Here is a 19,946-nt window from a genome sequence, read left to right as displayed (position 1 = left end):
TCATCACTGGTTATTCAAAACCACTTTCTTTAAAATGAAATAGCTTTCAGGTTTGTTTATCTGAACTTCCAAAGTTTGTACTGACGCAACAAAACAAATGTGCTAATACAAATACACCCACTGACCACTAAGAAACAGGAGTTACTGAACTGTGTAATAATCATTCAGCCATACTTAGTAATACTACTCAATACTCTTATTATTCGTAAACAAAATGCATATAATGTCCTTTAAATGTTGAATCAAATTACATGTAAAAGAGTTTAAGGGGAAGCTGTTTTTTTAAAGCGGAAAAAAATCTCCATTGGTTTTAATATGCTTAGCCTTAAATGTGTAACCTGTACAAAAGAGGAATCATAAAAGTGTACACACATGCAGGTTGTTTCAATAAATCCAACTCTGATATATTATATACTGGTTTTATTTAAGTCATCAGGGAAATGCAGACAGAAATGGATCTTGAAAGCGTGCAACACTTCTTCCTGTTTTCATATACAGAGCTGAGGCCTGAAATATCATAGCTTTAAAGTCTTCCTATGCTCAGAGCACTTTTCATTTCAGCACGCATATCCCAGGGACAGACTATTTCATATGCCGCAGACTTTATAAAAAGCATCTCTGTAAATGATCTGATTTCCAGGACATACCTTTGGCTTCAAAGAGAAAACAGTGGATCCTCCACCGGAAATAGGCTTTTTACATTAGATTCTAAATCTGTTAGAGTTACATGTTGTTATAATACTGCATTAGCTTATTAAAGGAATAATGGTGCTCATAGCAAAACATTTTCTTAAAAATGAACAATTTAGAGCCCAAACACCAGTCATAGATCACAATAGCTTAAATGACTGCATAACAGAGAGGCTTTAAGTAGTGGTTAAATATAAAAAGATTGGAAAGTCATGACCCTGCGCTATTATGGCTAGATCACACGGGAAAAAATGATTAGCTTGGCTTATTAAAGATTGAAAAAAAAAGAAAGACGTATAAACAACGATGCATGACGTGTACATGAGACATGACATATGTATTCACAATACCCAAGACTTCATTTCAGAAGTGATATTAGCATTTGTGAGTTAATATGAGGCTGCTTCTCAATCAATTCTCTAATGTAGCTTTACCTGAGTAAATGGTGGCAATCAGGTTCCAGTCTCAATTGAGAACTATTGCATATGGCTAAAGAAATCTCAACACTTTTCTTTCTGCATGCGCAGGAGCACCACAGATTTAGTGCACCTCGTCATCACATCCAAACACCTGTCCTGCAGGTTTCTCTCCCATTCCTTACCCCTGTTCGCATGAGGCATCTATTGTCAAACTGGTACACTTGAGAATAGTGAGAAGAGGTGTGTGTGTGTGTGTGTGCGTGCGTGTGTGTGTGTGTGTGTGTGTGTGTGTGTGTGTGTGTGTGTGTGTGTGTGTGTGTGTGGAGGCTTTAGCATGAGGTGGAAGGTTACCATTCTGCACCATAACTGTCTTTTCCTCTTAAAAGATGCATTAAGACTTCTTGGAATGCACAATACAGTGTATAGAGATAAATATTGCCATTACTACAAGCATGATTACTGTAGATACATACAATTGCCTCTCTAGCACTAGAGGCAATTTGGTGTCTTGCCATACACACACGTCCTCCTCCAAGGTAGCGAAGAGGGACAGTGAGCGGCACGATTTCAAGCCTCTAAAACGTTAAGCACACTGCTCCCTCCGCTCATTCCTCATCCGCAGCTTCCCTTTTCGTTTCGTCAATCTTCTGATCCACATGTTGCGTAGCAGGGCTTGGAAGAGGCACTACTTCCACTGCAGGCAGTATGGCTCCATCGGGCTCAGTCACTTTTCTCTGAGCAAGCTCTTCCTGATAAAAAAAAAATAAAAAATACATCTTTGACTTTTTTTAATAGGTGACCACAAATGCACTTCATGTGTTACATTCTTTTGTATTTTTATACATTTATCGTATACTTCGGATTTCCCTAAAGTTCAACAAAAAATTTAAAGGCCACACAAAATGTTCATATGTCAATTAAGTACACAACATACATACTGTAATACACCATTGTTCAGATAAAAACAAAAATTAAGCTAATTAACATTTTCCTCACAATAAAAATAATTTAAAGACAAAATCTTCCTCATCATCACTGGTTACTCAAAACCACTTTCTTTAAAATGAAATGGCTTTCGGGTTTGTGTATCTGAACTTCCCAAGTTTGTACTGAATCATAATGTGCTAAAACAAATACAGCCACTGACCACTGAGAAACAGGAGTTACTTGATTTATTTGATTCTAAGCAAAATTCCATGCAGATGAATTTAAGGGGAAACTCTGTTTTTTTTTTTTAAGGGGAAAAATCTCCATTGGTTTTAATATGCTTAGCCTTAAATGTGTACAAAAGTGGAATCATGAAAGTGTACACACATGCAGATTGTTTCAATAAATCCAACTCTGATATATTATATACTGGTTTTATTTAAGTCACTCGCAAGAGAGGCAGATAAATAAAGAAAATTTCATTATTTTATATGTTCATTATTTTGTATAGGATATAAAAAGATTAGAATGATTTAAATGCTTTATGTTATCTTCAAGAATTACAGCACAAGAATAAAGGGCAGCTATGATAGCAGTAATGGCTCAAGTAGTTAAGTCTCTGGGTTGTTTATTGGAAGGATGAGGTTCAAGCCATAACCTACTTGTTGGGTCCTAAACTCTCTCTGCTCCAAAGCTGCCCCTGCGCTCTGACTCCAACCTCCTCAGCTGGGATATGTGACCAATTCCACTGTGCTGTAATGTGTGTGTGCCTATAATAATCAAGTCTTCTTCAAAGGATTGCACATATGTACTAGATGCAGGGTGCTGTGAATTTGTTGTAAAAAAAAAAAAAAATTCCTAAAAAGTCCAGAAGACCTGAGGCAGATTAATGAAGAAACGTTCTCTGTGCTAATATGTTCATAATGTTTTATGGGATAAAAAAAAGATCAGAATTACTTAAATGCTTTATGTGTGCTACTAAATTAATTCATTTAATTGTGTCTCTAAAAGCCCATTTGTATATAAGAAATTACTGTGCAAAAGACTTTAATTCAATTTTGTGACACATTTTTAGTTAATAGCTTCTGCATTATTGAGCCAAAAATAAATAAATAAATTTCAGATTTCCAAAATCCTTTTTTTATAAAAAAAAAAATTAAAGGTTACAAAACATGTAATATGGTGAATCTCACCAGTAATAAAAAAAAATCATTACAAAGCAGCTTGTCAGGTTTTAGTGACAGAGGAACTGTGGCAGGTCCAGGAAGCAAATTTCCCCTGCACTAATATGTTCATTATGGTTTAAGGTTAATTAAAGTAAATAAGTAAATAATCAAAGATTACTGAAAAGAAAGGAAGAATATGCAGTATTGTATATTCTTGTTGTATTACACAAAAAACAATGTATTGTTTTATTTGTGTAATATTTACCAGTTTTAATCAAGTAGATTTACTTGGAATCGCATGACGTGTACAGCAGCCTGATTAAAGGCCACATTAACATCTAAAGTTGGAGTGACGTATTTCCTTGTTTACTTATTAAATCCATTATAAACCCTGATGTACCCTGATAACATCATCCATTCATTTTGAATAACATTCAGATAAAGCTACATCTGGTGTCTTTACCATGTTTAGGTTCATTACAGGCTTCATTCAGGTCAGAGTTGTTATAGTTTAAATTACTAATGTGTTCAAAAACTGGGAAACAGGACCAACTAAGTTCACTAGATATTTACACAATCCTGTACACACACCTGCCAATACATTTTCTGGTCCCTGGCCTTCCAGTACAACCTACTTACACTCCTCTTCATCATCTGTTATAATTATGACTAGAATAACTAGTTAATCTCTCACCTGATCTGGAAATCGCTGACTCGCAACCTGTTCTCCAAACTCCTGGTTTTCAACCTCTTCACCGTTAGAGTGACAGCTGGGACTTGGTACTTCTATGCCATGACTCTCCAGAATGGCAGCCTCTGAGAACGTGAGTGAGATAGGGTGGATTAAAGAGAGAAAAAGGGAGAAAAATAACCAATGTAGTTCCTTCCATAAGTAACTACTGTATATTCCATAGCCATTATTACTAGTGTCTAGGTAACGGGGAAAAAGAAATAAAACACAACTGGAGGTGCTGTTAGAGTAAAGTATTCAATATGAGGGTAATGTGGAGCTGAGTTTTCGGCATGTTTCAGGTAAAACTTTTTTGACTGTTTTATTACCACAGCAATGCAAACATTTTTTATTATATAAAGATATCACACATTTATAGTTACAGAATATCAATGCAACAATGTAGATCATGTTAGCACTTCAGTTATAGCAGCTATAAACCATTGTTCCCACTCTAAAAGCTCACTCTTGAGGTTAATAAGACTGATATAACTGAAAAACTGCAAGTTGTGCAGTATCCCATCCTAAAGACTTTGCTGTCTTTAGAAACTTAAACAAACAGCTTGTGACACTGAGAAATTCCTTTAAAAGATGCTAAATACACATCCTCAATATCCTTGTCTTTATCAATTTGACCACTGCCAACAGTGGAAAATGTAGAGTAGCTACAACAGACACCCTCCGAGGTAATTACTCAATAATTTCTTATCAAACGTTTGTCCTCCTGATTCTCATTAACTGCAGGCCATCTCACCTATGTTGGCACGTCTCTTCATCTCCTTCCTGCGATTGGCGAACCAATTGTACACTTTCAGTGCAGTGACTCTCTCAAACTCAGAAAGTTTGCACCCTGAAACAGAATTTCCCCACATGTGATTATTTCTTTTCATTTTGTACAAGCTAATCTACCTTAATCTGTAGTGTACCATCACCATGAGGCAGTGGTAGAGGCAGGAGAATATCTACAAAATATCTACAAAATATTCAAACAAAACAGTTAAAGATTTCTCACCTGGTTTTTGGATGACAGAGTTGCAGGCGTTGGCGATCTCCTCTCGTTTGGCTTCGTCAGGATACTGATTCTCAATAAAGAAACTGAGACAGGCAACAAATCAGGCCCAGCTTATTATTAGTAAGAAACGGCTGGTGACGCATCTCATCCCGAAGAAATATTTGTCCCCATACATGCAAAAATAACATCTGCATTCGATTAACATTCATAACAAAATTTACAGATGTTAAAAACACAAATTATTATTGTTATATATACAATTTCTAAGTCAACAGGACTGTTAATAGTCCATAAATATACTGCCTATACTGTAAAACCCAAAGCATGCATCTGCTTCAGAGGCCATTTTAACAACTATCTTGTTACAGTGAACTTTATGTATAGCACAGCAAATCCTGACAGTTTTTACACTAGTACCTAAGCCCTCATGACTGCCATTTACATCATTTTTTCCATCAGCTGGACAGACCTTACATCAGATAAAATCACTTTCATTTGCATTTCATTTACAGCATGTAGCTGATGGCCTTTTCCATTACCGCTTAGAGTCTATCAAAAACCATATCCCTGTGCTTGTATTAAAAGGCCAAGGCCTACATTACCACAAGGTTAATCCGTCTCTGTGATAATTATAAGGGTTAACACAACATGAAACAGTCAGTTAATTGTGTGTAATGGTAATTCTTCTGTAATTTGAAATAAATGATTGTTATCTTGCTTTCTTGCTTTTTGTACCTACATATTTTCTTGAGCAGCTAAATACAGTACCAGCATTCTTAACCCTAACCCATTTAACCATGAAAAAATTTTTGTCCGAAACCCAATTCCTTCATTCATTTTCTACCGCTTCGGGTCACGGGGAAACCCAATTCTCTGAAATAAGATGCCTGGAATGTGTTGTGCAGTCATTAGCATGTGCTTTGTGCCCTCTAGTGGGTCTTGAGTGAAATACTATTGTGCTTTTTGTTTACTGGTCATTTATATATGCTTGTTTGCAATGTGATATATGCATCCAGATTTATCTGTGAAATTTGGGAATGCTTGATGAGCGCTTTTGCTTATTTGAACCTAAATAAGCGATCATGCTCGAAGTATACTAGTAGTCACTACCAGGTAACTATTAGATGGGTGATTTGTAAAGACTAAGATTTGTAAATGTCTCACCTCTCCATGATCGACTGGCACTCTTTCCTCCAAGTGAAACGGCTGCCCCGCCTCAGTCTGAAAGGTCCCCCAACAGCCGCCCTGTCTCCGGGGCAACCGGCAACTCTCCAGTCAGGTTCCTCTTTGACCAGCGAGCGCATGGACAGAGTAGCACCTTCACACACATAACAGGACGTGAGTCATGAAACTAAACTAGAACTTCCTTCATAAGAATGTCTAGTGTTGGACAGACATAACGTATGGATGATGCATTTTTTTTTTTAATGAAAAATGTGAAAGGAGTGCTATCCAGGTTATGCTTTGCCTATTGTCCAGGTGTAACTACAGCAGCTGGCTTCATGGCGGTTACCTGGCTGGGCCTGCTGTGCAGAGTACCAAGGGAGCAGGTGCATCAGTAGTTCTCTCTGTCTACTCCAGGGGGTGTCAGTCCTGCTCCTGGTGCCCTGAGCATGCTGGTTTTCAGTCCATCTGATCCCTTTAAGCCATTTGGCCAATCAGAAAACTGGATGTTAACTAAGGTCGCCTCCAAAGTCCAACAAGATCTCATTCATGGACGAATACAACCATATCACTCAGTTAAAGCCTGTAGGGAAAGCTGACGTTCTACCAATTTTATCAGGAGTTGCATTGAGATGTCTGTAATGCAGGGGATTAAGTGTGCAGAGACATGCTCGATACTGCGGCACTGCAGAGGATTACAAAGCAACATGCTCAGAGCTCTGTTAGTACAGTTAGGTGGAGCACGGGCGAGACGAAAACCAGCAAGATCCGGGCCCAGGATTAGGACTAAGAGGTACATGGTTCAGTCTAGATCTGAGGTTCAACAGGAAGTTGAGGAGAGCTAAAAGTCCTGGAGGGTTTCATCCAAACTCTGCATTACTTCCTCAGCCCTTTAACCTATGTCACATTAAGTTTATTAATGTGAGTAGATGACTGTTTTGGCTGGGTGACAGCTTCTTAAGTCCATTTTGCAAACAGTACGCACATCTATAGGCTTTGCCAAACCCAACATTAACTCAATAATATAAATGATGGCAAATGAAATAAGCTGGTTTCATTTCAATCTATAATTGAAAAGACTTTTTATAGTTACATAAGGCCCGTTTTAGAAAGCATACTGAATTACAAGCCCTCGAGGACCATGTGGAAAGGAAGTGTAAAAGAAAGTGGATGGTAAGTGGATGAACACAAAATCTAATTCAGTGACTGCTTCCTCCTGAAATACTTTCACCCCATGCTACATGTATCCAAGGCTCAGAAGCCACTCTCACCTGGACTGTTCCTCTCCAGCAGATACCAGCGGTAAAAAGCCCTGCGCTTGGAGTCGCTCATCTCCAGGCCCTGTTGCAGCAGCCACTGAGAGATGTAGCTTTGACTGATACCTAAAAAAAAAAAAGAAAAGAAACGTGTATAAATAAAGGAACACAGCCCTAATACATTGGTAAAGACAGTCTATTTACCACCTAGAGCATAAATATCCCAAGTGTGGGTCAAGTGTGATTTCACAAGGCGAGGTAGGCAAATGCACAGCATGTTTCACGCGTGTCAGCGGTACAGAATTTGCAAAACTCAGGCTATTTAAGGAAAATCCCTGACAGGATGGTAGAAATAATCTTCAGCCTCATACAGCTAACCTACTAATAGCAAGCATCCCTTATCAAGATCCTCCTATTGTATAAGCTAACAAGCTGGAGAGAAAATTACATTATTTTAAGCTCACTAGCTAACAATAAAGAAAATAATTCATCTTTGAGCTGAAACTTTGTTATATGCTATTATAGGAGAAGTGGTAAATTATACTGTATCCTGGAACTGTTCACTTCTTGGTTACATAACAAACATGAGGACAAAGTTTAAGACATAAACAATACATACTGCAGTTATAAGAGGCATATACAACACATTTTTTTTTAATTTATATGCAAACTTTGTCCTGCTGTTTATATTAAAGTGAGAAAGGAACTGTTCTGAAGTAAGTGTGTGTGTGTGTGTGTGTGTGTGTGTGTGTGTGTGTGTGTGTGTGTGTGTGTGTGTGTGTGTGTGTGTGTGTGTGTGTTGCATTGCTCCGTTCTGTCATTCCGGGTTTTCACAGAGAAGAGCAGTGTGTATGGAATAATAATGTTAGTAAAGTGCTAGAAAAACAATGAATAAACTGAGCACACAAATTAAGAGAACATAAATAAATCCAGTTTGACTGGTAAAAAATAGTTGCGTGTCCCAACACTGCTTTTACTCGGATTTCAAATAAACGTACAAACGTGGCTGGAGTCTAGTGTAAGAATGTCGAATTAGCTCTTTGTTCAGTGAGCAAGATGAAGCACATTATTCTTAAACAGGAACCACTTCAACTTCAACTTGCCATGCAAATCAACAGTGAATTATTTTCTTTAAAATTATATTAAAGATATTAGCCTTTTTTTATTTATCAAAGTTAGGGGTGCAAAACAAGCGTAAATTCCAAGTGTCAGTTTCCTTTTTCAGCAACTTGTTCAAATGTTCACATCAGTTCTGAGTGTGTAGAAATGATCTTTAATGTAAAACTATGATTTTTACGATATTTTTTTTTCCATTACGGCTCGATTAATTTCCATTAGTATTTTGCTGAAATAATGGTTTGATCAGGATTGAAATTTGTCTCAGTTATATTTATAAATGAATCTTCGATTTGAATCATCGCACTTTAAAAAGCTTTAAATATGTAAGCTTTAAAACTGTCTTCTGCTGACTGAGACCCTAACAAGTACTAACATGAATAAAAATGTTGCAATAAATAAAGTTCACATAACTACCCGCAGGTGAAGATGGAAAACGGTAAAAAAGCTCCTGGTTATGAAAAAACACAGCACACTTCTGCCCATATGCACCTGAACAATACTATTAATTTCAGTAAAAACAAAATATTACAAAGAGACAAACTATACATAACTATAACTATACTATAACTAGACAAACATTTCCTTTGGTGTAACTTGATTAACAGTTGTTGTTTTTTTCCAGCTAGATTTTTTAGACTTTTTGCTTGATCTTGGATATTCATATTGTGCTGAATGTTCTCCGGTCATTTCATGTAAAGTAAATGTATATGAAGGTAAACTGGGGCAGGATGTATACAAGATGTAAACAAAGGTCTAGTGGGAGAAGCTGAAGCTGATTTGCATTGAAACGCTTTCATGAATCAGACACAGATTACTTCATGCGTTATTCCAGAAGCTCGAACCAGCGATCGATTCTGCACACATTTGATGAATAAAAACCACAGTGTGGAGCTGAGCTGATTACCTGTAACTTGGCCGACAATAGCCTGAGAGATCCTCCTGTTATTGAGGAAAGCCTTGATTTCCTCCTTTACCAGGTTACTGTCCCTCCTAAAAGCCATACACATGAATCACACACATGTACACATAGGCTAATATTCTGTACTATTAACATGTCATAACCAAACTGCATGCTTACAAGTACAACTGCGATGAACCAACGCAATAACACAGTAATAAAGTTAAGTATTTATACAAACTAAACTTAAAATGACATAATAATTTATAATCAATGACAAAAAGCAGAATAATACATGACATGACAGATAAATTAAATCTTGATTTATGTTCTAGGTAAATATTTTCTAGCGTATCACAATTCCTGAAGTGTCCGTGTGTCCTCTTAAACCGCAGCAATTTGCCAACTGTTTTATTTAATAAAAAACGTTTTAATAAAAAAACGTTTTATAGGTTAATGCTGTGGAATGTTTGTGAAATAAGTTTGTTTCTGTGACGTTAGCAGATATATTCCCTCACTTACTCGGTCAGTTATCAAGACAGAAACAAATGCAGCTCGTTACAGAGAAATTGGCAAAACACACACTTTCCTACAGCAGAAACCTTACGTTACTGACTTAAAGTGGTGACAACGGAGACTCCTTTAACAAGAGAATGTCTCCTTACAGAAAATGTCACCATATGATCAGTAATTATACATTTTTATTCATTAAATTATGACATTTTTCATTTCTTTGCTGAACTAAAGAACTAACTATTCTAGAAATTTGTGTCATCTCATATTACATGCAAAAAACTAATTTCTATTTACCTTTTTAAGGGGAGTTAATAGTTACAACAATTCAATACAATTATACACTGTTACAGTTTATACACTAAAATCATTAGTCCAATCACTGAAATAGTACAGATGAAAAGTACTGGTGTGGTAAGAAGGAAACCGAGATAAACGCTGTTTACATTCTCACTATCAACAGTTAATGGTCAGAAATTCACCCTACATACCCAAGGAAACGGCACCACTCCAAAACACTAAGCTTTAAAACGTCTTATTAAAGCCAGCTGTCTCCGTCCCACTCCATCTGACCCACTTTCAAAAAGCCTACAACTCTATGAAAATTACATGGCCACTCCAGGGACATCCCCTGCCATCCTCTGAGGTTATATTAATCACCCATTCCTATTAGTGTTCTGGAAAAAAAAAGGTAATAACAGCTAAACAAAATGCAATTTATACCTCATGTATTCCTCCACCTTCTCTTCCAGATCCCAGTCCTCTTCTGCAAGGTCATAAGTGAAGGATCTCTGAACTCCTCCAGGTGGGTACAGGGGTGGAGACGAGGCATCGTAACTGTTGCTGGGGGAAAGTGCAGCATCTAGAACCGGAGTTTGTGTGGTAGCTGAGGTGAGAGAGGAAGATGAGGAGGATGAGGATGAAGGTGCAGCCGGAGCTGCAGAGGTAGGAGCCCTGGGCGGGGCTGAGTGATTGTCACAGAAAGGCGAACGGTGCTCTGGATCCAGTCTCTCTAGAGACTCCAGAGCCTGTAGGATCTGAGGTTTGGTCAAGCCGGACAGCCTGAGGCGCTGAAGCAAGTCGATCTGCTCGATCGTGTAGCGTGGCTCTACATCACAGCACTCCATCCTGGCATCTGTGAGAAGAGATCCTCCTGTAATTGAATTTATGAGCATAGCAAAAGAACTGAACAAAGATCATAGAAAGAAAAAATCTGCATTACAGCAACTACAGAAATATGCTTTTGCCTGCCACATCACATCATTTCTAAAAAAAATCTGGCTACACCACTGCAACCCCTGATTTTTTCACTATAACGCTCCACTTCTTATATAGTCAGGGAAATCAGATGAGACGTTCTCTCTTTTAAGATTAAGAGCAGCGGCATCTCATAGAAACAGCCTAAGGAACCAAGTGCATCAGCAGTGCTAGGGCTGATTTCTTTCTATCTCAGACTGTAGATTTATAAAGAAGATGAATCTATGGCAGTTACATCAGATTTGGCGACACAGCCCCTGGATTTCATCTTTATTTGTGCTTACTGTATGTTTTTCAGCCTACTTCCCTGACACCTCCGCAACACGCCACGCTGGTGTAATGAATGTGAACAAAGTGGATTATTTTTCCCCATCATCCTTTTTTCAACCTTAAATGTGTTTGGAGGAGAAACAAAATGTAAGGTGAATAATGGTAAATATATTGACTCTTAATTAATCATATGAGGATGTGTAATTATTTGTCCCTCGTCATTCTTATTATACCATCACTAAAGTCTTGTGAAATAAATTACTCTATTACTCAACACGAACAGTTGAATTGTTCTAATATCACCTCTAGCTGTCACTGGCTTAGACTGGAAGTCTGAATTGGTTTAAATTAATTTGCATTCATTTCATTTCTTGACAGAAGTCAACAACTGCCCTAAGGTGTCTTAATAAGCCTCTTGTCGGGTTAAAATAAAAGAAACCGCAGGAGTATTTTTACTGGTGGTTTTCCATGAAACTTTTTTCAGCACTTTTAAAGCTATTACGTTTAGCAGTAATGTGATCTTATATTTATGAGCAAGTTTGACACGTGACTGAATTTAAATAGGTTCGATTCAAACACCAACATATTAAAACATGTCAGGCTATAAATACATTTTACACGGACCAAATGAATTCTGCTGGCAGAAGTTTCAGGAATTAAAAAGCTGTATATCATCAATAAACACCCGGAATACTATTGTACAAATTTCAACATTAAGCATGATATTTAAAGACACACTGCACTACACCCCATATGAGTTTACACCAAAAAACATTAGCCAAAAAGTGGAAAGCATACAATGGTCTATAATGTAGTATAACAGAGATTTTTCCCTTCACTAAAACTAAGAGGCACAATCCTGTTTCGGCATGAAACTTGCCCCTGTGCACAAAGCAAGCTCCATTAAACCACGGTTCACCTTCCAGCTTGATGTAGAAGAGCTCAAGCAGCCTGCACAGAGCCCTGACCTCGACCTCAATGGGTACAAACTGAAATGCCAATTGTATTCCAGGCCTCTTGTCCAAACATCAATGCACAACCTTACCTATGTTCTCATGGGCAAACGAACAAATCCTCCCAAATAAAGCAAAATCCAATATCTAGAGAAAAGCCTTTTAGGCTAGAGTTCATTGTGGGTGTCATGGTCAGGTGTCCATATACTTTTGTAAACAGGATTAGTTAAAAAAAAATCTACAATGAAGGGGGGGTCAGTGAAATAGTATTGTTTTTACAGTTAGAGGTATTTGGCTCACAAAGCTGTTCTAGACTACAGCTGAGGTCGAAAACAACCACTATCTGATTAGTGGAATAGAAGTAAGAGAGATGCATGTGTGTGGATGGATACCTGAGAGTTGCGGGGACACGCGGCCCGTGGGGAGCGGCTCAGAGCGCGGAGCCACAGCGCGGAGACTCCACTGGCGCATGATCCACTCAGCACCGGGGCTCGGGGACAACGCCTGCACACATCACCGTACTCTGTCAGCCTGGATCACACAACCCTGAGCTACAGTATGACAATTGAAGCACGGGGAAATGTACATAACAATAACCCGCGGTCATGGCGTTTGTTTGCGCGGCTCGTGCGTGCCAATGTTCGGGCGCTGCTGCAGTTTTCGGTGCTTTAGCTTTAGCAAGCGAGCAGCTAAGCGCCATGGCCAAAACACGAGCTAAAAATTATTTTATTATTATTGCTTTGGTGCCTGTCTGATAATGTTCTAATGCAGAGAAATCCCTCAAAATCCAAATCAGTGCAGCTGAGAATGCAAAGCTGGTAGTGTTATTAATGCAAACTAGTCCACAAGCCTGTAAGGAAATGCATCGCCGCCGATTCCGGATACTTTTTTAAGGATTGCGGACGCACGCGAAATGGCAGCGGAGCTCTGATGAATAGCTGAAGAAGTGCCATAAGTGCTGTAAGCGTTAGCAAAGCGAGCTAACGCCGTGCACACACACTCACCTCGCCGTGCTGCTTAACTCCGCTCCCCCCGGCTTTCAGCTCGGCCCAGCTGCACTTGGCTAATGAAGGTGATCCGGGAAGGGTCACATTGTCCCGGGATGCTGCAGTGGTTGTGTGGTTCGGTGCATGAGCCGCCTCTGCGTTTACTGACCTCTCACCCGCTGCGAACTTCATACAGGAAGTGCTTGTGATTCCACCAGGAGGACTGAGGAACTTTCGTTACACTGTATTCATCATAACTCAAAAATTAAACATGAAACTGATTTCTGACACTTTATAGCATATAGATAGATAGATAGATAGATAGATAGATAGATAGATAGATAGTACTTTATTTGCACTTTTGGCATCTAGCAGAAGTGTAAAGAGTAAATAGACAAGTGCAGATAAATATGTAAACATATGTACAGTATACAGTATGCAATAAATAAATAAATAAATAGTTATATATGTAACCATATGTACAGCATGTGATATATATATATATATATATATATATATATATATATATATATATATATATATATATATATATATATATATATATATATATATAATCACATGATGTACATATGGTTACATATATAACTATTTATTTATTTATTGTGACTATATATTGTGAAATATTAGGCAGAATTTACAGTAGGGTACATATAGATACACATAAATTAAATAGTGCAGATGTATGTAAGGCACAATATGAGTAGAGTATGAGGAGAATAAAAATACAATATGTACATTGTATGTACAATTGTACAGAATATATATATATATAAACATAATGAGTTATATAATGAGAATATATATATATATCTCAACATAATGAGTCTTTTTTTTAATGTGGTTCATCCATAAATATTCATTGTTTGTCTTTGACATGCAATTTTAATTACATTTAATGTACATAAATGGACCATTTACCTGTAAAGTTACTAAAATGTGATTAAAGATACACATCATGCACATTCCCTGGTGAACCATACACAATGAAGATAGACAAGATTCACCCTTTGTGGTACCTCACTTGTGGAAACTTTATTTTTGAGCAAGAATTTAAAAAAACCTTCTGTGCACTTTTAGAAAATGGGACACTACCCATACCTTGTCACTGAGGTTGTACAGTACCAAGGCTATATCTTTTGTGTATTTACTGTGTATCTAAGCAACAAGCAAAAGTACAGTTTTGGACAGAGGTCCATCACAGGGCACCATTCAGACACAAATTAATACATTCATTTAAAATTCATTCAATTAAGCATGACCAGTTAATTTGCTGGCATGTTTTAGGAGGTGGAAGAATATCAGAGAACCCAGAGGAGAACATTCAAAACTCTATACTAGCAGAACCTAATCTTAGGCTTGTGCTGGAGATGTAGGAGTGCAACATTTGTGGAGCAGCAAACAGTGAAAAGTACTAGTACTTCTTCTAAATATCAACATTGCTTATCCAATGAAATTAGTGGACTTAATATAACTGTTTTATAGAAGATTATATAAGATTTATATAAAAATATTTTCAGTAATAAAATATCTGACTTGGTCAGCTCATAATGATATGTGATGGTTTGCCATGTAAATACAACATTGCATAAAGCCTCAGACAACAACTGTAAATAGTTAAAATGTGGTGTTGTTTGCTTTTAATAAATTACAATTTGTAATTGTTTTTTCACATTTTATTTCCTTCTTCTAGGCTAATATATTTTATATTCCTGTTAATGCTATGATTATCCATGTTGTATGGGAGAAATCATCACTTTCTACTATTTATAGTTTTAAAAATTACAAAACTGACTTGTGAAAGTGCATCACTGACATTTTGAACACCAACATCTGATTACAAACGTAAGCTATTAGGTTTGTCTGTTCTCTGTGACTAAAGATCTGTGGGAGGAAAGGTTTTAGGGGACTTTTAAGGCTTTTACCACAGAGTTTGCTAAACTGACTCCTTACCCACTATGATCTTGCTGCAGTGTTTGCTTATTTTCTACTTAGTCTCTCGCTCTTTCTTTCACACACTCACATTGTTTTATTTACTTACTTCACTGGGTTGGTCACCCTTGGTCTACATAAGAGCTGCAGTAAGTGGCACACCTCAGACAGTTGAAGCAAGTGTTAGGAGCCAACACCTCGTGTCCTCTAAGGTGAAAATGAACTGGGCTTTTCTTCAGGGCCTTGTCAGTGGCGTCAATAAGTACTCCACAGCTTTTGGTCGAATATGGCTGTCTTTGGTTTTCATCTTCCGTCTGCTAGTGCTGCTGGTGGCTGCTGAGAAGGTGTGGGGTGATGAGCAGCGGGAGTTCGACTGCAACACCAGAGAGCCAGGCTGCCACAATGTCTGCTATGACCATTTCTTTCCCATATCTCCCTCTCGCCTGTGGGCACTCCAGCTCATCTTTGTCACATGCCCTTCTCTCCTGGTGGTCCTGCATGTGGCGTACAGGGATGACCGTGAGCGGAAGCATGAGCTGAAGTACGGCGAAGGCTGTCCTCATCTCTACAAAGACACCAGCAAGAAGCAAGGGGGACTGTGGTGGACATATCTCTTCAGCCTTATATTCAAGATGGCAGTGGATGCCGTGTTCATCTTTCTTGTGTTCTACATATATGAGGCCACCTTCTTTCCATTGCTGGTGAGATGTCAAGAGGCTCCTTGCCCTCAGGTGACTGACTGCTACATCAGCCGGTCTACAGAGAAGCGCATATTCACCATCTTCCTAGTGGTGGTCAGCTTGATCTGTATCCTGCTGACATTTTGTGAGATACTGTACCTAATTTTTAAGCGCTGCCATGAATGTGTCATCTCACACAAGCTCAACAAACGTGAGAGACATAATGCATCGATATTTTCTCAGGCTAGCAAACATAATCAGGATAACATGACGGAGATGGCATTGGTTGACAAAGCTAACAGTAATTCTTCAACTAAGAAAATGAGTGCTCCTGCGTACAATTCAGCCATCTCATAAATTACCAATATTACATTTATCAATGAAATCATAACAATTTATGTAATGTTTAATGTATGACTCTACTTTTTTCCCATTTCTTAATCTTGTTTTCCTTTTTAAGTTCTAGTTTGGTTTAAAAAAAAAAAAAAAAAAAAGAATGATTAAATTAAATGAATAGATTAATTTTCCTGCTTTACACCCAGTGTTCCTGGGACACTGCCTCCAGATCCACCTCAACCCAGACCAAGATAAAGCAGTTACTGAAGGTGTATGACTGAAAGAATGTAATAAATATAAACTATACATAACAAAACTATTAAATGCAGATTGATATTTCTTGTGCTGTGTGGCAAGAACTGAGAAAATCAAATGTATTAAATACTTTTTTGTCAACTGTCTCTAATAAACAAAACAAAAAAATCAGAGCTACAGTAATGGGCTACTTTCTAATTTATTAATCATATAAGGCATATCCTGTGAACTCATTTAACACTAACTGAATAAAAATGACAGAGATCATTTAACATCATTATCTGACAGTCTGACAGTGGGGAGTAAAACAGTGTATGTGCAAAGGGGTGTGTGTGTGTGTGTGTGTGTGTGTGTGTGTGTGTGTGTGTGTGTGTGTGTGTGTGTGTGTGTGTGTGTGTGTGTGTGTGTGTGTGTGTGTTCATTATTTAAATGTACAATAGAGAAATCAGATCAGCATACACTATCAGATCATTTAGCAATAGCTGGAGGTTTAAAAGAAACTCCCTGAAAGACAAACAACATGATTAATCAGCATATTTCAGCGCCATCCTCTATTACTCATATATGAAATTAAAAAATAATAGCTCATTAGCTTGACGGTATGTATATATCGTTCAAACCTTTTGTTATACAGCTTTATTTCTTGAGTAAATAAAGACGCCGTATTTGAGTCATAAGAACTTGAAGGAGGGTGACTGGAGCCAGGCACCAAAATGAAGGTAAATAGTCTTTCACGATTACAGACTCAGATAAGCTTTATTCCTGAACAGTCACACAGGATGTGATAATATCCATGCAAAAGTTTTGTAATGCACTGTAGAGTAATGTTATGGGTGACATGAAACTAGTTTTCAAGCAAATGTATTATGATATAGAAGAAAATGCCTTTATAAAATCAAGAGTGAAAATCTTTTCATCACACCTTTGGAGGTTGGGATCAGAGTTCAGGGTCAGCCATACTAGAGTGCCCCTGTAGCAGAGACGGTTAAGGGCCTGGCTCAAGGGCCCAACAGTGGCAGCTTGACAGGCTTGAACCCTGACCCCCCAGAATCTGGCCACCTCTGTCCAATGTAATGTTTTTAATTAAATAATATTATCATGATGGTCTGGAAGGGATGCTGTCATTTAAAGGTCTGGTGTAGGACTTCTATTTCTATTATTATAGAATGGCTGATAAATCCAAATGAGTACAATAAAGATTTTTTTTTTTTTTTTACTGAAAACCGGTTTGTAGTGGACTTGTTTAGGTCACTTTAAAAGTTTCCTCCCACGTCAAGCCAACGTCAAGATAAAGTTTTAAAGTGCCAAAGCCACACCTCTTATTATCTTAACACAGGTCAAAACCTGCGGACTCACAAAGTGCTGCTAATCAGTGGAGGATTGAGGAGATGTTTGAAAGGAACTTGATCAGCTGGTGAGCAACAAGATCTAGACATCAGACTTAAATCTATGGAACATTATAGGTATGATACCTTGGCTATATTTATTGTTTGCATATTGTTTTTTTGGAAAATAAAATTGAGATTTCAAACATTCATGTAATAATATAATCCACAGCTTTCTAGCCCTGGTCCCAGAGTTCACCATGGTGCTTCACATGGTAGTGTTTTTTCTGCTCTGACAAACTAATTCAGCTCAGCTTGTCTTGTTAACTGGCTGAATAGTTGAAAGTGTGTTTGTTAGAGGAGGGAAAATACTAAAATGTGCAGGACAGGTATTACTCTGGCACCAGGTTTGGGAACCTGTGAATAATAATACTGTTTTTTTTTCTTGATTAACTAAATTGAAATGAAAACTGTAGTATTTCGGCAAAAATGGAATAATATGACATGCTTTTGTATTAGTTTATAAAGGTTTCCTGTGATTGCTGTCAATCACTTGCACCATCAGAAGAACACCACTTCTACAGCTTCCTTGATTCCCTAAACAACAACTGTAGACTCTCTAAACTTTTCTAACCCATAACCCAAGACAGATCTTGTGCTGACATGGATTGGAAGACTTTAGAATCCCTCCTCAGTGGCGTAAATAAATACTCCACAGCTTTTGGACGCATCTGGCTCACTCTGGTGTTCATGTTCCGCGTCATGGTGTTTGTGGTGGCTGCTGAGCGTGTGTGGGTCGATGACCAAAAAGAATTCGACTGTGACACCAAAAGACCTGGCTGCCCCAATGCCTGCTACAACTACTTCTTCCCCATTGTACACACACGGCTCTGGGCCCTACAGCTCATCTTCATCACCTGTCCTTCCTTCTTGGTTGTAATGCATGTGTGGTACCGTGAAGATCGCGAGCGCAAATACCAGCTCACACATGGTGACGGGGCAAAGCTCTACGATAACCCAGGGCAGAAACATGGAGGTCTTTGGTGGACGTATCTCATTAGCCTGTTTGTCAAGACAGGTGTAGAGGTGGGATTCCTCTACCTGCTGCATATTATCTACAACAATTTTGACATGCCTCGCAGTGTGGTGTGTGACGTCGAACCCTGCAGACAGGTGACATGCTACATAGCACGGCCCACTGAGAAAAGGATCTTCACATACTTCATGGTAGGGGCTTCAGCCATCTGCATAGTCCTGAATATAACAGAGATTTTCTACTTGATCGGCATGCGCATTTTGCATCTTAACCACAAAGGAAGCCACGTCACCAAAAGCAGTACGTGTGGAGAGTCGGAATGTGATGAGTGTAACCTGCCTAAGAACACAATCGACTACAAGTTAGCATGTCCTGAGAAGGTAGAAAAACAATCTTAATATGACAGACTCAAGCAAAAGATTTTGTTTCAATACACAACATTGTCTTTGTTAAGATTTGTCTCAAAATGTTTAAAAAAATCTATTGTACTAAACAATATTTTAAAAAAATTTAAATGTATACTCTATCACCTATAAGTGATCAATTAAAATGATATATTTATAATACTATGTCAGTGACAACCTCTGGTGTAAAATGTTTTTTGTAACAATGTTCCTAAAATCTTTTATTTAGGGTTTTAATGTCTACCGTGTTAAAGGTTTTAATCGATTTTAAGAGCAGGTAAAAATGTATATGATCTATTTATAATTCTAAGAATTTTTCCTATAATCCTGGAATCAATATAACTTGCTTCATTGTAGTAATTATTGTATATTTAAAGCTAATACATTAATGCTTGTAGAATACTTTGTTCTATAATCATGTTTTTTCTTCTTAAATTGATTTATTGTAGTTTTTGGCCTTCACTGCAACTGCTTTATAGGCTACCAGAAGTGATAGTAGACACTTTTTTTTGTAAGCTGCATAAAATAATAAATTCTATAAGTAAACAATTTATTTTCTTGTTGCTTTTTTATGTATTACAGAGAAAAATATCATGTCTC

General features: G+C 37.8%; 3 protein-coding genes across 6 annotated transcripts; 2 read left to right on the top strand and 1 right to left on the bottom strand.

The window, feature by feature from the left end:
• Positions 1 to 405: 405 nt before the first annotated feature.
• zgc:91944 (uncharacterized protein LOC436941 homolog) lies at positions 406 to 13,567 on the bottom strand. Of its 4 annotated transcripts, none has more exons than XM_027175830.2 (11): positions 13,379 to 13,567; positions 12,767 to 12,878; positions 10,618 to 11,047; positions 9,388 to 9,473; positions 7,380 to 7,490; positions 6,458 to 6,583; positions 6,109 to 6,262; positions 4,945 to 5,027; positions 4,687 to 4,782; positions 3,897 to 4,018; positions 406 to 1,858 (listed from the first exon to the last, which is right to left on the bottom strand). In XM_027175830.2, the coding sequence occupies exons 1-11, from the start codon at positions 13,550 to 13,552 to the stop codon at positions 1,715 to 1,717; spliced, it is 1,638 nt and encodes a 545-aa protein (XP_027031631.1). In that variant the 5' UTR covers positions 13,553 to 13,567; the 3' UTR covers positions 406 to 1,714. The 4 variants fall into 4 exon arrangements, with proteins under 4 accessions (XP_027031631.1, XP_027031632.1, XP_027031634.1 ...); XM_027175831.2 differs by having other exon boundaries at positions 10,618 to 11,029; XM_027175833.2 differs by having other exon boundaries at positions 12,767 to 12,905; positions 13,379 to 13,512.
• Positions 13,568 to 15,469: 1,902 nt separating this feature from the next.
• Positions 15,470 to 16,766, top strand: LOC113661541 (gap junction beta-4 protein-like). Its single transcript, XM_027175849.2, has one exon. It carries the CDS (start codon positions 15,529 to 15,531, stop codon positions 16,345 to 16,347), a length of 819 nt encoding a protein of 272 aa, XP_027031650.1. The 5' UTR covers positions 15,470 to 15,528; the 3' UTR covers positions 16,348 to 16,766.
• Positions 16,767 to 17,920: 1,154 nt separating this feature from the next.
• Positions 17,921 to 19,887, top strand: LOC113661544 (gap junction beta-3 protein-like). The gene is made up of 2 exons (XM_047808054.1): positions 17,921 to 18,044; positions 18,426 to 19,887. The coding sequence occupies exon 2, from the start codon at positions 18,570 to 18,572 to the stop codon at positions 19,338 to 19,340; it is 771 nt and encodes a 256-aa protein (XP_047664010.1). The 5' UTR covers positions 17,921 to 18,044; positions 18,426 to 18,569; the 3' UTR covers positions 19,341 to 19,887.
• Positions 19,888 to 19,946: the final 59 nt, after the last annotated feature.

Source organism: Tachysurus fulvidraco, chromosome 24 (assembly GCF_022655615.1).
Source record: "Tachysurus fulvidraco isolate hzauxx_2018 chromosome 24, HZAU_PFXX_2.0, whole genome shotgun sequence".
NCBI classification, from domain to species: domain Eukaryota; kingdom Metazoa; phylum Chordata; class Actinopteri; order Siluriformes; family Bagridae; genus Tachysurus; species Tachysurus fulvidraco.
Note: the sequence above shows the minus strand (reverse complement) of the source record. Positions and strands in the feature narration are given on the sequence as shown.

Coding starts and splice junctions, on each gene's coding strand:
- LOC113661544 (XM_047808054.1), top strand. CDS start 18,570: ATGGATTGGAAGACTTTAGAATCCCTCCTCAGTGGCGTAAATAAATAC.
- LOC113661541 (XM_027175849.2), top strand. CDS start 15,529: ATGAACTGGGCTTTTCTTCAGGGCCTTGTCAGTGGCGTCAATAAGTAC.
- zgc:91944 (XM_027175830.2), bottom strand. CDS start 13,552: ATGAAGTTCGCAGCGGGTGAGAGGTCAGTAAACGCAGAGGCGGCTCAT. Junction 9,474..10,617: donor AAGGTGGAGGAATACATGAG/GTATAAATTGCA, acceptor TATGGCTTTTAG/GAGGGACAGTAACCTGGTAA. Junction 4,019..4,686: donor GAAGAGACGTGCCAACATAG/GTGAGATGGCCT, acceptor TCACGTTCTCAG/AGGCTGCCATTCTGGAGAGT.